The sequence below is a fragment of the Pseudophryne corroboree genome, chromosome 3 (assembly GCF_028390025.1).
Source record: "Pseudophryne corroboree isolate aPseCor3 chromosome 3, aPseCor3.hap2, whole genome shotgun sequence".
Classification (NCBI taxonomy): Eukaryota; Metazoa; Chordata; class Amphibia; order Anura; family Myobatrachidae; genus Pseudophryne; species Pseudophryne corroboree.
In genome coordinates this window covers 447,593,774-447,606,847 of record NC_086446.1, presented here as the reverse complement: position 1 = coordinate 447,606,847, position 13,074 = coordinate 447,593,774, and the positions used below count along the sequence as shown (strand labels likewise).

The window sequence follows — 13,074 nt, the reverse complement described above, 5'->3', positions numbered from 1 at the left end:
TAAACCGTTGGGAAAAACTCGACAGGTATTGCGCCAGGTCAAGGGACCCTCAGGCAATAGCTGTAGACGCTCTGGTAACACCGTGGGTGTACCAGTCAGTGTATGTGTTCCCTCCTCTGCCTCTCATACCCAAGGTACTGAGATTGATAAGATGGAGAGGAGTAAGCACTATATTCGTGGCTCCGGATTGGCCAAGAAGGACTTGGTAACCGGAACTTCAAGAGATGCTCACGGAGGATCCGTGGCCTCTACCTCTAAGAAGGGACCTGCTCCAACAAGGACCCTGTCTGTTCCAAGACTTACCGCGGCTGCGTTTGACGGCATGGCGGTTGAACGCCGGATCCTGAAGGAAAAAAGGCATTCCGGATGAAGTCATCCCTATCCTGATCAAAGCCAGGAAGGATGTAACCGCAAAACATTATCACCGCATTTGGCGAAAATATGTTGCGTGGTGCGAGGCCAGTAAGGCCCGACGGAGGAAATTCAACTGGGTCGATTCCTACATTTCCTGCAAACAGGAGTGTCTATGGGCCTGAAATTGGGGTCCATTAAGGTTCAAATTTCGGCCCTGTCAATTTTCTTCCAAAAAGAACTAGCTTCAGTCCCTGAAGTTCAGACGTTTGTAAAAGGGGTACTGCATATACAGCCTCCTTTTGTGCCTCCAGTGGCACTTTGGGATCTCAATGTAGTTTTCTCTGACGTCCTAAGTGGATGCTGGGGACTCCGTCAGGACCATGGGGAATAGCGGCTCTGCAGGAGACAGGGCACAAAAGTAAAAGCTTTAGGATCAGGTGGTGTGCACTGGCTCCTCCCCCTATGACCCTCCTCCAAGCCTCAGTTAGATTTTTGTGCCCGGCCGAGAAGGGTGCAATCTAGGTGGCTCTCCTAAAGAGCTGCTTAGAGTAAAAGTTTTGTTAGGTTTTTTATTTTCAGTGAGTCCTGCTGGCAACAGGCTCACTGCTACGAGGGACTTAGGGGAGAAGAAGTGAACTCACCTGCGTGCAGGATGGATTGGCTTCTTAGGCTACTGGACACCATTAGCTCCAGAGGGATCGAACACAGGCCCAGCCATGGAGTCCGGTCCCAGAGCCGCGCCGCCGACCCCCTTGCAGATGCCGAAGAGTGAAGAGGTCCAGAAACCGGCGGCAGAAGACTTTTCAGTCTTCATGAGGTAGCGCACAGCACTGCAGCTGTGCGCCATTGTTGTCAGCACACTTCACACCAGCGATCACTGAGGGTGCAGGGCGCTGGGGGGGGCGCCCTGGGCAGCAATGAAATACCTATACTGGCTAAAAGATACATCACATATAGCCCCTGGGGCTATATGGATGTATTTAACCCCTGCCAGGTCTCAGAAAAATGGGAGAAGAAGCCCGCCGAAAAGGGGGCGGGGCCTATTCTCCTCAGCACACAGCGCCATTTTCCCTCACAGAAATGCTGGTGGGAAGGCTCCCAGGCTCTCCCCTGCACTGCACTACAGAAACAGGGTTAAAACAGAGAGGGGGGGCACTTATTTGGCGATATGATTATATATATTAAGATGCTATAAGGGAAAAACACTTATATAAAGGTTGTCCCTGTATAATTATAGCGTTTTGGTGTGTGCTGGCAAACTCTCCCTCTGTCTCTCCAAAGGGCTAGTGGGGTCCTGTCCTCTATCAGAGCATTCCCTGTGTGTGTGCTGTGTGTCGGTACGTGTGTGTCGACATGTATGAGGACGATGTTGGTGAGGAGGCGGAGCAATTGCCTGTAATGGTGATGTCACTCTCTAGGGAGTCGACACCGGAATGGATGGCTTATTTAAGGAATTACGTGATAATGTCAACACGCTGCAAGGTCGGTTGACGACATGAGACGGCCGGCAAACCAATTAGTACCTGTCCAGGCGTCTCAAACACCGTCAGGGGCGTTAAAACGTCCTTTTACCTCAGTCGGTCGACACAGACACGGACACTGACTCCAGTGTCGACGGTGAAGAAACAAACGTATTTTCCTTTAGGGCCACACGTTACTTGTTAAGGGCAATGAAGGAGGTGTTACATATTTCTGATACTACAAGTACCACAAAAAAGGGTATTATGTGGAGTGTGAAAAAACTACCTGTAGTTTTTCCTGAATCAGATAAATTAAATGAAGTGTGTGATGATGCGTGGGTTTCCCCCGATAGAAAATTATTGGCGGTATACCCTTTCCCGCCAGAAGTTAGGGCGCGTTGGGAAACACCCCTTAGGGTGGATAAGGCGCTCACACGCTTATCAAAACAAGTGGCGGTACCGTCTCCAGATAGGGCCGCCCTCAAGGAGCCAGCTGATAGGAGGCTGGAAAATATCCTAAAAAGTATATACACACATACTGGTGTTATACTGCGACCAGCGATCGCCTCAGCCTGGATGTGCAGCGCTGGGGTGGCTTGGTCGGATTCCCTGACTGAAAATATTGATACCCTTGACAGGGACAGTATTTTATTGACTATAGAGCATTTAAAGGATGCATTTCTATATATGCGAGATGCACAGAGGGATATTTGCACTCTGGCATCAAGAGTAAGTGCGATGTCCATATCTGCCAGAAGTTGTTTATGGACACGACAGTGGTCAGGTGATGCAGATTCCAAACGGCACATGGAAGTATTGCCGTATAAAGGAGAAAAAGACAACGTCTTTTCAGCCTCAGTCCTTTCGTCCCCATAAGGGCAAGCGGGCAAAAGGCCAGTCATATCTGCCATGGGATAGAGGAAAGGGAAGAAGACTGCAGCAGGCAGCCCATTCCCAGGAACAGAAGCCCTCCACCGCTTCTGCCAAGTCCTCAGCATGACGCTGGGGCCATACAAGCGGACTCAGGTGCGGTGGGGGGTCGTCTCAAGAGTTTCAGCACGCAGTGGGCTCACTCGCAAGTGGACCCCTGGATCCTACAAGTAGTATCCCAGGGGTACAGATTGGAAATTCGAGACGTCTCCCCCTCGCAGGTTCCTGAAGTCTGCTTTACCAACGTCTCCCTCCGACAGGGAGGCAGTAGTGGAAACAATTCACAAGCTGTATTCCCAGCAGGTGATAATCAAAGTACCCCTCCTACAACAAGGAAAGGGGTATTATTCCACACTATATTGTGGTACTGAAGCCAGACGGCTCGGTGAGACCTATTCTAAATCTGAAATATTTGAACACTTACATACAAAGGTTCAAATCAAGATGGAGTCACTCAGAGCAGTGATAGCGAACCAGGAAGAAGGGGACTATATGGTGTCCCGGGACATCAGGGATGCTTACCTCCATGTCCCAATTTGCCCTTCTCACCAAGGGTAGCTCAGGTTCGTGGTACAGAACTGTCACTATCAGTTTCAGACGCTGCCGGTTGGATTGTCCACGGCACCCCGGGTCCTTACCAAGGTAATGGCCGAAATGATGATTCTTCTTCAAAGAAAATGGACGATCTCCTGATAAGGGCAAGGTCCAGAGAACAGTTGGAGGTCGGAGTAGCACTATCTCAAGTAGTTCTACGACAGCACGGGTGGATTCTAAATATTCCAAAACCGCAGCTGTTTCCGACGACACGTCTGCTGTTCCTAGGGATGATTCTGGACACAGTCCAGAAAAAGGTGTTTCTCCCAGAGAAGAAAGCCAGGGAGTTATCCGAGCTAGTCAGGAACCTCCTAAAACCAGGAAAAGTGTCAGTGCATCATTGCACAAGGGTCCTGGGAAAAATGGTGGCTTCTTACGAAGCGATTCCATTCGGCAGATTTCACGCAAGAACTTTTCAGTGGGATCTGCTGGAAAAATGGTCCGGATCGCATCTTCAGATGCATCAGCGGATAACCCTGTCTCCAAGGACAAGGGTGTTTCTTCTGCGGTGGCTGCAGAGTGCTCATCTACTAAAGGGCCGCAGATTCGGCATTCAGGACTGGGTCCTGGTGACCACGGATGCCAGCCTGAGAGGCTGGGGAGCAGTCACACAGGGAAAAAATTTCCAGGGAGTGTGATCAAGTCTGGAGACTTCTCTCCACATAAATATACTGGAGCTAAGGGCAATTTACGATGTTCTAAGCTTAGCAAGACCTCTGCTTCAAGGTCAGCCGGTATTGATCCAGTGATACAACATCACGGCAGTCGCCCACGTAAACAGACAGGGCGGCACAAGAAGCAGGAGGGCAATGGCAGAAACTGCAAGGATTCTTCGCTGGGCGAAAAATCATGTGATAGCACTGTCAGCAGTGTTCATTCCGGGAGTGGACAACTGGGAAGCAGACTTCCTCAGCAGGCACGACCTCCACCCGGGAGAGTGGGGACTTCATCGGGAAGTATTCCACATGATTGTGAACCGTTGGGAAAGACCAAAGGTGGACATGATGGCGTCCCGCCTGAACAAAAAACTGGACAGGTATTGCGCCAGGTCAAGAGACCCTCAAGCAATAGCTGTGGACGTTCTGGTAACACCGTGGGTGTACCAGTCGGTGTATGTGTTCCCTCCTCTGCTTCTCATACCCAAGGTACTGAGAATTATAAGACGTAGAGGAGTAAGAACTATACTCGTGGCTCCTGATTGGCCAAGAAGGACGTGGCACCCGGAACTTCAAGAAATGCTCACAGAGGACTCATGGCCTCTGCCGCTAAGAAGGGACTTGCTTCAGCAAGTACCAGGTCTGTTCCAAGACTTACCGCGGCTGCGTTTGACGGCATGGCGGTGGAACGCCCGGATCCTAAGGGAAAAAGGCATTCCGGAAGAGGTCATTCCTACCCTGGTCAAAGCCAGGAAGGAGGTGACCGCACAACATTATCACCACATGTGGCGAAAATATGTTGCGTGGTGTGAGGCCAGGAAGGCCCCACGAAGAAATTTCAACTCGGTCGATTCCTGCATTTCCTGCAAACAGGAGTGTCTATGGGCCTCAAATTGGGGTCCATTAAGGTTCAAATTTCGGCCCTGTCAATTTTCTTCCAGAAAGAATTGGCTTCAGTTCCTGAAGTCCAGAAGTTTGTCAAGGGAGTATTGCATATACAACCCCCTTTTTGTGCCTCCAGTGGCACTGTGGGATCTCAACGTAGTTCTGGGATTCCTCAAATCACATTTTAAACCGCTCAAATCTGTGGATTTGAAATATCTCACATGAAAAGTGACCATGCTGTTGGCCCTGGCCTCGGCCAGGCGAGTGTCAGAATTGGCGGCTTTGTCTCACAAAAGCCATATCTGATTGTCCATTCGGACAGGGCAGAGCTGCGGACTCGTCCCCAGTTTCTCCCTAAGGTGGTGTCAGCGTTTCACCTGAACCAGCTTATTGTGGTACCTGCGGCTACTAGGGACTTGGAGGACTCCAAGTTGCTAGATGTTGTCAGGGCCCTGAAAATATAGGTTTCCAGGACGGCTGGAGTCGGGAAAACTGACTTGCTGTTATCCTGTATGCACCCAACAAACTGGGTGCTCTTGCTTCTAAGCAGACAATTGCTAGTTGGATGTGTAGTACAATTCAGCTTGCACATTCTGTGGCAGGCCTGCCACAGCCAAAATATGTAAATGCCCATTTCACAAGGAAGGTGGGCTCATCTTGGGCGGCTGCCCGAGGGGTCTCGGTTTTACAACTTTGCCGAGCTGCTACTTGGTCAGGGGCAAACACGTTTGCAAAATTCTACAAATTTGATATCCTGGCTGAGGAGGACCTGGAGTTCTCTCATTCGGTGCTGCAGAGTCATCCGCACTCTCCCGCCCGTTTGGGAGCTTTGGTATAATCCCCATGGTCCTTACGGAGTCCCCAGCATCCACTTAGGACGTTGGAGAAAATAAGAATTTACTTACCGATAATTCTATTTCTCGTAGTCCGTAGTGGATGCTGGGCGCCCATCCCAAGTGCGGATTGTCTGCAATACTGGTACATAGTTATTGTTACCAAAAAATCGGGTTATTGCTGTAGTGAGCCATCTTTTCTAGAGGCTCCTCTGTTATCATGCTGTTAACTGGGTTCAGATCACAAGTTGTACAGTGTGATTGGTGTGGCTGGTATGAGTCTTACCCGGGATTCAAAATCCTTCCTTATTGTGTACGCTCGTCCGGGCACAGTATCCTAACTGAGGCTTGGAGGAGGGTCATAGGGGGAGGAGCCAGTGCACACCAGATAGTCCTAAAGCTTTCTTTAGATGTGCCCAGTCTCCTGCGGAGCCGCTATTCCCCATGGTCCTTACGGAGTCCCCAGCATCCACTACGGACTACGAGAAATAGAATTATCGGTAAGTAAATTCTTATTTTTAATTCAAAGGGCGATATTCAGTTGCTTTTACTCAAGCCAGAGCTACGATCTAAAGTGATGTGAGATTTGTGGGCGATATTCACTTGGGGTTTTTATTTGCAATGATTGTACCCATATAGCCTGGGTTTAGCCGCGTAAAACAGCTAAATCCATCTAAAGTGCTGGGCGCGACGTGACAGTGCCATTTGGGCGTACAAATTGGTTCACTTTTCACTCATTTCAACTTACCACCCCCAGGGGTTTTGGTGGTGGTGAAATGCCGGCACCAGCCGCTGTTTGTCCCCAAACAGTGCAACAGTGGGACTGCTCCATCGGGCTTGCGGCAGCTGTGATAAACAATTGAATATCACCCTGTTAAGTTGGAAAGTACTTGATGTGCCCACGTTACAATGAAAATGGCTACTGTAGATGTTGTTTTACATGTTTTTATATGTCTAGTGACAGTTAAGCATTCATTGTTATTACTTTTATGTATAAACCGTTGCTTCCTTGAAAGTAAATAGTGATTATTTTTTTTCCTTGTCTGTTTTTTTCTCCTGTTAGAGCTTCCTAAGAGCTCCTTACGGGACTGCTGGGGAAGGAAGCCACCAGCGGACATGCCTCCACCGCTGGATATTGTCAAAGTAGCCATTGAGTGGCCTGGTGCTAATGCCCAGCTGATTGAAATTGACCAGGTGAGCAGCTTGTCTCTGAGATTACTGTAAGGGACAGAGAGGTGTGAGACATTTATCTAGACATACACAGGCCAGAGCCCATAAATACAGATTGTAAGGCAGAAAGTTGACAGAGCCATGGGGTAGGAGCAGGGGGGTACAGTAGGCTTTCCATATGAGAAATACAAAGAAACCTTGAAGGCCAATGAACATCACTAGCCATACTAGTTACCAGCCCGTCAACATGGCGGAACAACATAACATTAATGGCACACTTAAATTGCTTCGGTGGGTGCCATCTAGTGGCCACCGGTGCGCAAAACACTTGAATTCCCCCTATATAGGTGAGGCGCAGCCTTAGCCTTTTCTTATATAGGATTCAAATTAGGAATACAGTGAAGAGCACATAATAATGTAAGAAGCACTACAACAGCAGTCCTAGAATACTTTCTGCTGCAGATTATTTATCCAGTGATAATGCTGTTTGGATGTACTGTGGTGATGTAAGTGGGAGAACGTTCACCTTTCATACAACCGAAAGATTCAATCTCAGAAATGTGCCCCTTACTGACTTGGGGCCTGATTCAGAGACCATTGCAAATGCCTTTGCAGCTGCCCTCCTGCACGCTGCAGTTCTGCAGATATCACAGCCACTGGGATGTGTCACCTCAGATCCGTCGCGTGTATGAAGGCGCAACAATTGGATACACATCGGTCAGTAATCGGCCTTCTGGGTAACCCTATGGTCGCGCAGCATGGCTGGCGTAAGTAAGACACCAGAGCCATTTTACCTGCATACAAGATCGCAGTCGACAGTTGAGTCCACAAATGCTCTCTGACAGTAGATCACTTTGCAAATAAATCCACACTGCGACCTCCATCGCAGGACCATCATGGCACATAAGCAGTGTGATTATGCTGCTTTAGTGCTTTAGCACATACAAAGCTCAGGGTCTGCCAGGTAGGATTGCAGCGTAACTTACAATATTTAGTGTCAGAGCGTCACATTTGTGCCGATTATCACCTGAATGTGTACGCAATACAAAAAAAAAACAATTTATCCTACTTCTGTAAGAATATCAAACTTTTACTGCATTAAAATGTGTTGATCTCAGATAACATAATTTTAAATATTACAACCATTATTAACCGCTAACACACTGTTTCAGAGATGTATGCAAACTGTATGTGTACCTCTGTTTCTGTACTGCGCGTGTGCAGAACGCATCCTACGTCCTCAGACTTCCTCGCAATACCAGTTGCAGCCGGATTGACAGGCTAGGCCGTTTGGGGGTGGGGAGGGAGAGGAGACAGGAAGCATTTCCCAAAACGGAGGTGTTTTGTATCGTGTTTTGTGGTAGTGCCGAGGCCGATGTCTGCACCAGATATACAGGCCTCTGCAGCGTGCATTACCCGGCCATCCTGAGTAACCTAATTTTATTTGTAATTCTGAGCTCTTTCTGCCAAGAGATCTGGTGGTCTGAATTAAGAAATACATTATATCATTTTACACAATCAGCAATTTCTTACATTATAAGTAGAAATAAACAGGCAGTGAAAGGATGCATACTGTACATTTGGGGTAATATGTAATAGCTTGCGATGTACGTGCGATATTTACACTAGTAACTTTGTAAGCTGTGTGTGAAAGGAATATGAAAATGTGTATATGCTAACTTTTGCTGGAGTCCTGATCTCTTCTCATGGAACATATTTTGTGTTGACAGAAACGGCCTTTGGCATCAATTATCAAGGAAGTGTGTGATGGGTAAGAACACTGAATGCCGTGTACAGTGATATAAAAGGGTTTGGATTTTACTTTTAAACTGTCCACCATTAAAGTAAGGCTCTGTGTAGTGATTCGCTGCTGGTGCTACTGGGCCAAACGACAGACTGACTGGTGTTCAGGCTGTGTCCAGTGGTGAATTTCCAGTTAGCACACGAGGCACGTATTTCCACTGTACCTTACTGTATGCGATCTTGCGTGGAGTATAAACTGGTAGGACTTGAGCAGACTGCCACTGTAACTTTTCCTACTTAGTAAATATGAATACATCATTAAAAATAAAAGTTTCATAGTTCATGTCTTTTTATTATTATTATTATTATTATTATTATTATTGTTATATTAAATTACTAATTATCAAATTAGGTCTTGTAACCAAACAATTAAAATTGGCAGTGATGGGGGCGGCAATTCATTTTGTGCCTAGGGGCGCCCTGGCCCCTAAATTCGCCCCTGGCTGTGTCCTTCCTGATGGGTAGCTAGTAAAGCATGGAACAATGCTGAGTAGCTGGGGTATGGCTGACAGTGGAGCTTTTATCTGTTGGTCATAGAAAATCAGCAGAGACAGAGTAATCTAATGAGTGCTTTTTATTTGAAATGTACATTCTCTATGGTTATGTGCACATATGTGTACACCAGTATAATAGCCTGTGTAGACAGTTAACCCATGGTTAGGAAAGATAGATCAGCTACTGTGTTACTAGCTATCTGTGAGTGGATGGTTGCAGAGGTTTTCAGTTGCGCCCACAAATAAGCCTGTATCATGAAAAGTACACCGTTTATATTGGCTGTGTCCTTGAAAAACATATCATCTTTCAGGTTCTTACTTGTTCTGATGTCATTTATGTCAGCAACATTTATACTTTACAGCTGGTGCCAAAACAATAGCATATCTCCTTGTAGATGGTTTGCAGTCAGAGTATGAGACCCCCCCATAAGCCCTAGGAAGAGCACAAAAGTCCCCTGGGCTCCAGGGAGGAATTCAGGGGTAATTCAGACCTGATCGCTGTTGTGTGAATTTGCAAGGTGGCAGATTGTCGAACGACTGCGCATGCATGCGGCCAAACTGCGAACAAAGTCAGCGTCTTTTTTTTTGATCGCTAAGCAAACCCAGGTTTATTGACAGGAAGCCGGCGTTTGGGGGTGGTGACTGCCTGTTTTCTGGGAGTGTCAGGAAAAGTGCAGGTGTTCCCAAGTGTTTTCAGGGCGGGCGTGTGACGTTGGCTACGGCCCAGATCAGCCTGTGTCTTTCGCACTGTAGGAGTAAGTCCTGGGCTATGCACAGACTACACAGTATGGAAAAATTATTAGATGGTGAGTGAGTTACGAACGGATTTGCACAGTTTTTCGCAGGGTGTACGCAGACTTGCACTGTGCAGGTATTCACTATGTCTGGGCAGCAACTGACCAATCGCAAACCTCTGGAAATTCGCAGAGGAGCAATCAGGTCTGAATTAGGCCCTCAGAGTTATAATGGTCCAGGTGAAGGCTCTTAAAAGAGGTTGCATGTTACCTTGGAGAAGGTCTACAGTACATCTAGAAAACTACATTATATCTAAGGTCTGTATGACCTGTTGCCACTGGTTACAGTATGCTTATGGTGATGACAACATCAGTTATGGATTATCGGATTCATTGCTGTGTGAATGCACAGTGCTCACTTCATGGCAGTACAATCTTTAAAAAGCAGACTGTGGTCCCAAACCATTGTTCACCATTATGAATGGTTAAATCAAATGTATATATGCAAAGACTGATTCCAGAAATGTTGTTTTTGCGTCACTCAGGTGGTCCTTGCCTAACCCTGAATATTATGCATTTCGCTATGCAGACGGCCCGCAACTGTATATCACTGAGCAGGTGAGAGAACCACACCACTGTGTGGCCTGTTATTAATGCATTACTTAATTCTAGATTTATTTTGGTGCTGGGGCTCTGTCTCTGTGTTGACTCTCTATAGTATTTCAGACTCGTGGGGACATAAAGAATGGAACCATTTTACGCTTGGCTGTGTCTCCGGTGAGTGATAAATAACCTTGTCACTCCAATTTATACTCTCCTAGTATTGCTGAGCTGTAAATTATTACTAAATCTAAATTTCTCTTTATTATTTGTTCTTGTTCCAAACTACACATTTATGTTTCGCCGTATTTACACTGACCATGGCTTTGTGATCAGTCCCGGGCAGCACGGCAGCTTCTGGAAAGGATTCAGTGCTCCAGTATGGACTCCAGGCTAGAGGCCATGAAGGAACTGGCAAAGCTTTCTGCAGACACTACTTTTGCCACGGAGTTCATCAATATGGAAGGGGTGACTGTTCTTACCCGACTGGTTGAGGGTGGCGCAAAGCTCTTGTCACAGTGAGTACCACCTATACACAAAGCCTTGTACAAAATGAGTAGCTTTCTCTTACTTAAGTGTTTTTTCTCTGACGTCCTAAGTGGATGCTGGGGACTCCGTCAGGACCATGGGGAAATAGCGGCTCCGCAGGAGACAGGGCACAAAATTAAAAGTTTGACCACTAGGTGGTGTGCACTGGCTCCTCCCCCTATGACCCTCCTCCAAGCCTCAGTTAGATTTTTGTGCCCGGCCGAGAAGGGTGCAATCTAGGTGGCTCTCCTAAAGGGCTGCTTAGAATAAAAGTTTGTTAGGTTTTTTTTATTTTCAGTGAGTCCTGCTGGCAACAGGCTCACTGCAACGCGGGACTAAGGGGAGAAGAAGCGAACTCACCTGCGTGCAGGATGGATTGGGCTTCATAGGCTACTGGACATTAGCTCCAGAGGGATGATCACAGGTACAGCCTGGATGGGTCACCGGAGCCGCGCCGCCGGCCCCCTTACAGATGCTGAAGAGAGAAGAGGTCCAGAAATCGGCGGCTGAAGACTTCCCAGTCTTCTTAAGGTAGCGCACAGCACTGCAGCTGTGCGCCATTGCTCTCAGCACACTTCACACCGCGGTCACTGAGGGTGCAGGGCGCTGGGGGGGGCGCCCTGGGCAGCAATGAGATTACCTATACTGGCTAAAAATACATCACATATAGCCCCTGGGCTATATAGATGTATTTAACCCCTGCCAGGATTACAGAAAAAAACGGGAGAAGAGCCCGCCGAAAAGGGGGCGGGGCCTATCTCCTCAGCACACAGCGCCATTTTTCCCACACAGCTCCGCTGGTAGGAAGGCTCCCAAGCTCTCCCCTGCACTGCACTACAGAAACAGGGTAAAATCAGAGAGGGGGGGCACTTATTTGGCGATATTCATAATATTTAAGCTGCTATAAGGGGAACACACTTATTTAAGGTTGTCCCTATATATTTATAGCGCTTGGGTGTGTGCTGGCAAACTCTCCCTCTGTCTCCCCAAAGGGCTAGTGGGGTGCTGTCTTCTATCAGAGCATTCCCGGTGTGTCTGCTGTGTGTCGGTACGTGTGTGTCGACATGTATGAGGACGATGTTGGTGTGGAGGCGGAGCAATTGCCTGTAGTGGTGATGTCACCCCCTAGGGAGTCGACACCGGAATGGATGGCTTTGTTTATGGAATTACGTGATAGTGTCAGCACGCTGCAAAAGTCGGTTGACGACATGAGACGGCCGGCAAACCAATTAGTACCTGTCCAGGCGTCTCAGACACCGTCATGGGCTTTAAAACGCCCATTACCTCAGTCGGTCGATACGGACACCGACACGGACACTGACTCCAGTGTCGACGGTGAAGAAGCAAACGTATTTTCCAGTAGGGCCACACGTTACATGATCACGGCAATGAAGGAGGCTTTGCATATTTCTGATACTGCAAGTACCACAAAAAGGGGTATTATGTGGGGTGTGAAAAAACTACCTGTAGTTTTTCCTGAATCAGATGAATTGAATGAAGGGTGTGATGAAGCGTGGGTTACCCCTGATAAAAAACTGCTAATTTCAAAGAAGTTATTGGCATTATACCCTTTCCCGCCAGAGGTTAGGGCGCGCTGGGAAACACCCCCTAGGGTAGATAAGGCGCTCACACGCTTATCAAAACAAGTGGCGTTACCGTCCCCAGAAACGGCCGCCCTCAAAGACCCAGCTGATAGGAGGCTGGAAAATACCCTAAAAAGTATATACACACATAAGGGTGTTATACTGCGACCAGCTATCGCATCAGCATGGATGTGTAGTGCTGGGGTGGCTTGGTCGGAGTCACTGACTGAAAATATTGATACCCTGGATAGGGACAGTATTTTATTGACTATAGAGCATTTAAAGGATGCATTTCTTTATATGCGAGATGCACAGAGGGATATTTGCACTCTGGCATCAAGGGTAAGTGCGCTGTCCATCTCTGCCAGAAGAAGTTTATGGACGCGACAGTGGTCAGGTGATGCGGATTCCAAGCGGCATATGGAAGTATTGCCGTATAAAGGGGAGGAG

The 13,074-nt window shown here is 47.7% G+C and overlaps 1 protein-coding gene across 6 annotated transcripts in view; it reads left to right on the top strand.

The window, feature by feature from the left end:
• The window catches only part of ELMO2 (engulfment and cell motility 2), a 158,861-nt gene that overhangs the window by 94,593 nt on the left and 51,194 nt on the right, over window positions 1-13,074 (top strand). For 5 of the 6 annotated variants that reach the window (XM_063960514.1, XM_063960510.1, XM_063960512.1 and 2 more), the window contains 5 exons: window positions 6,776-6,906; window positions 8,613-8,653; window positions 10,459-10,531; window positions 10,640-10,690; window positions 10,850-11,031. In XM_063960514.1, the coding sequence (XP_063816584.1) occupies window positions 6,829-6,906; window positions 8,613-8,653; window positions 10,459-10,531; window positions 10,640-10,690; window positions 10,850-11,031 (425 nt within the window). In that variant the 5' untranslated portion in view covers window positions 6,776-6,828. Of the gene's footprint in view, window positions 1-6,775; window positions 6,907-8,612; window positions 8,654-10,458; window positions 10,532-10,631; window positions 10,691-10,849; window positions 11,032-13,074 lie in introns of those variants that run through there. The other variant, XM_063960515.1, reaches the window with a different exon arrangement.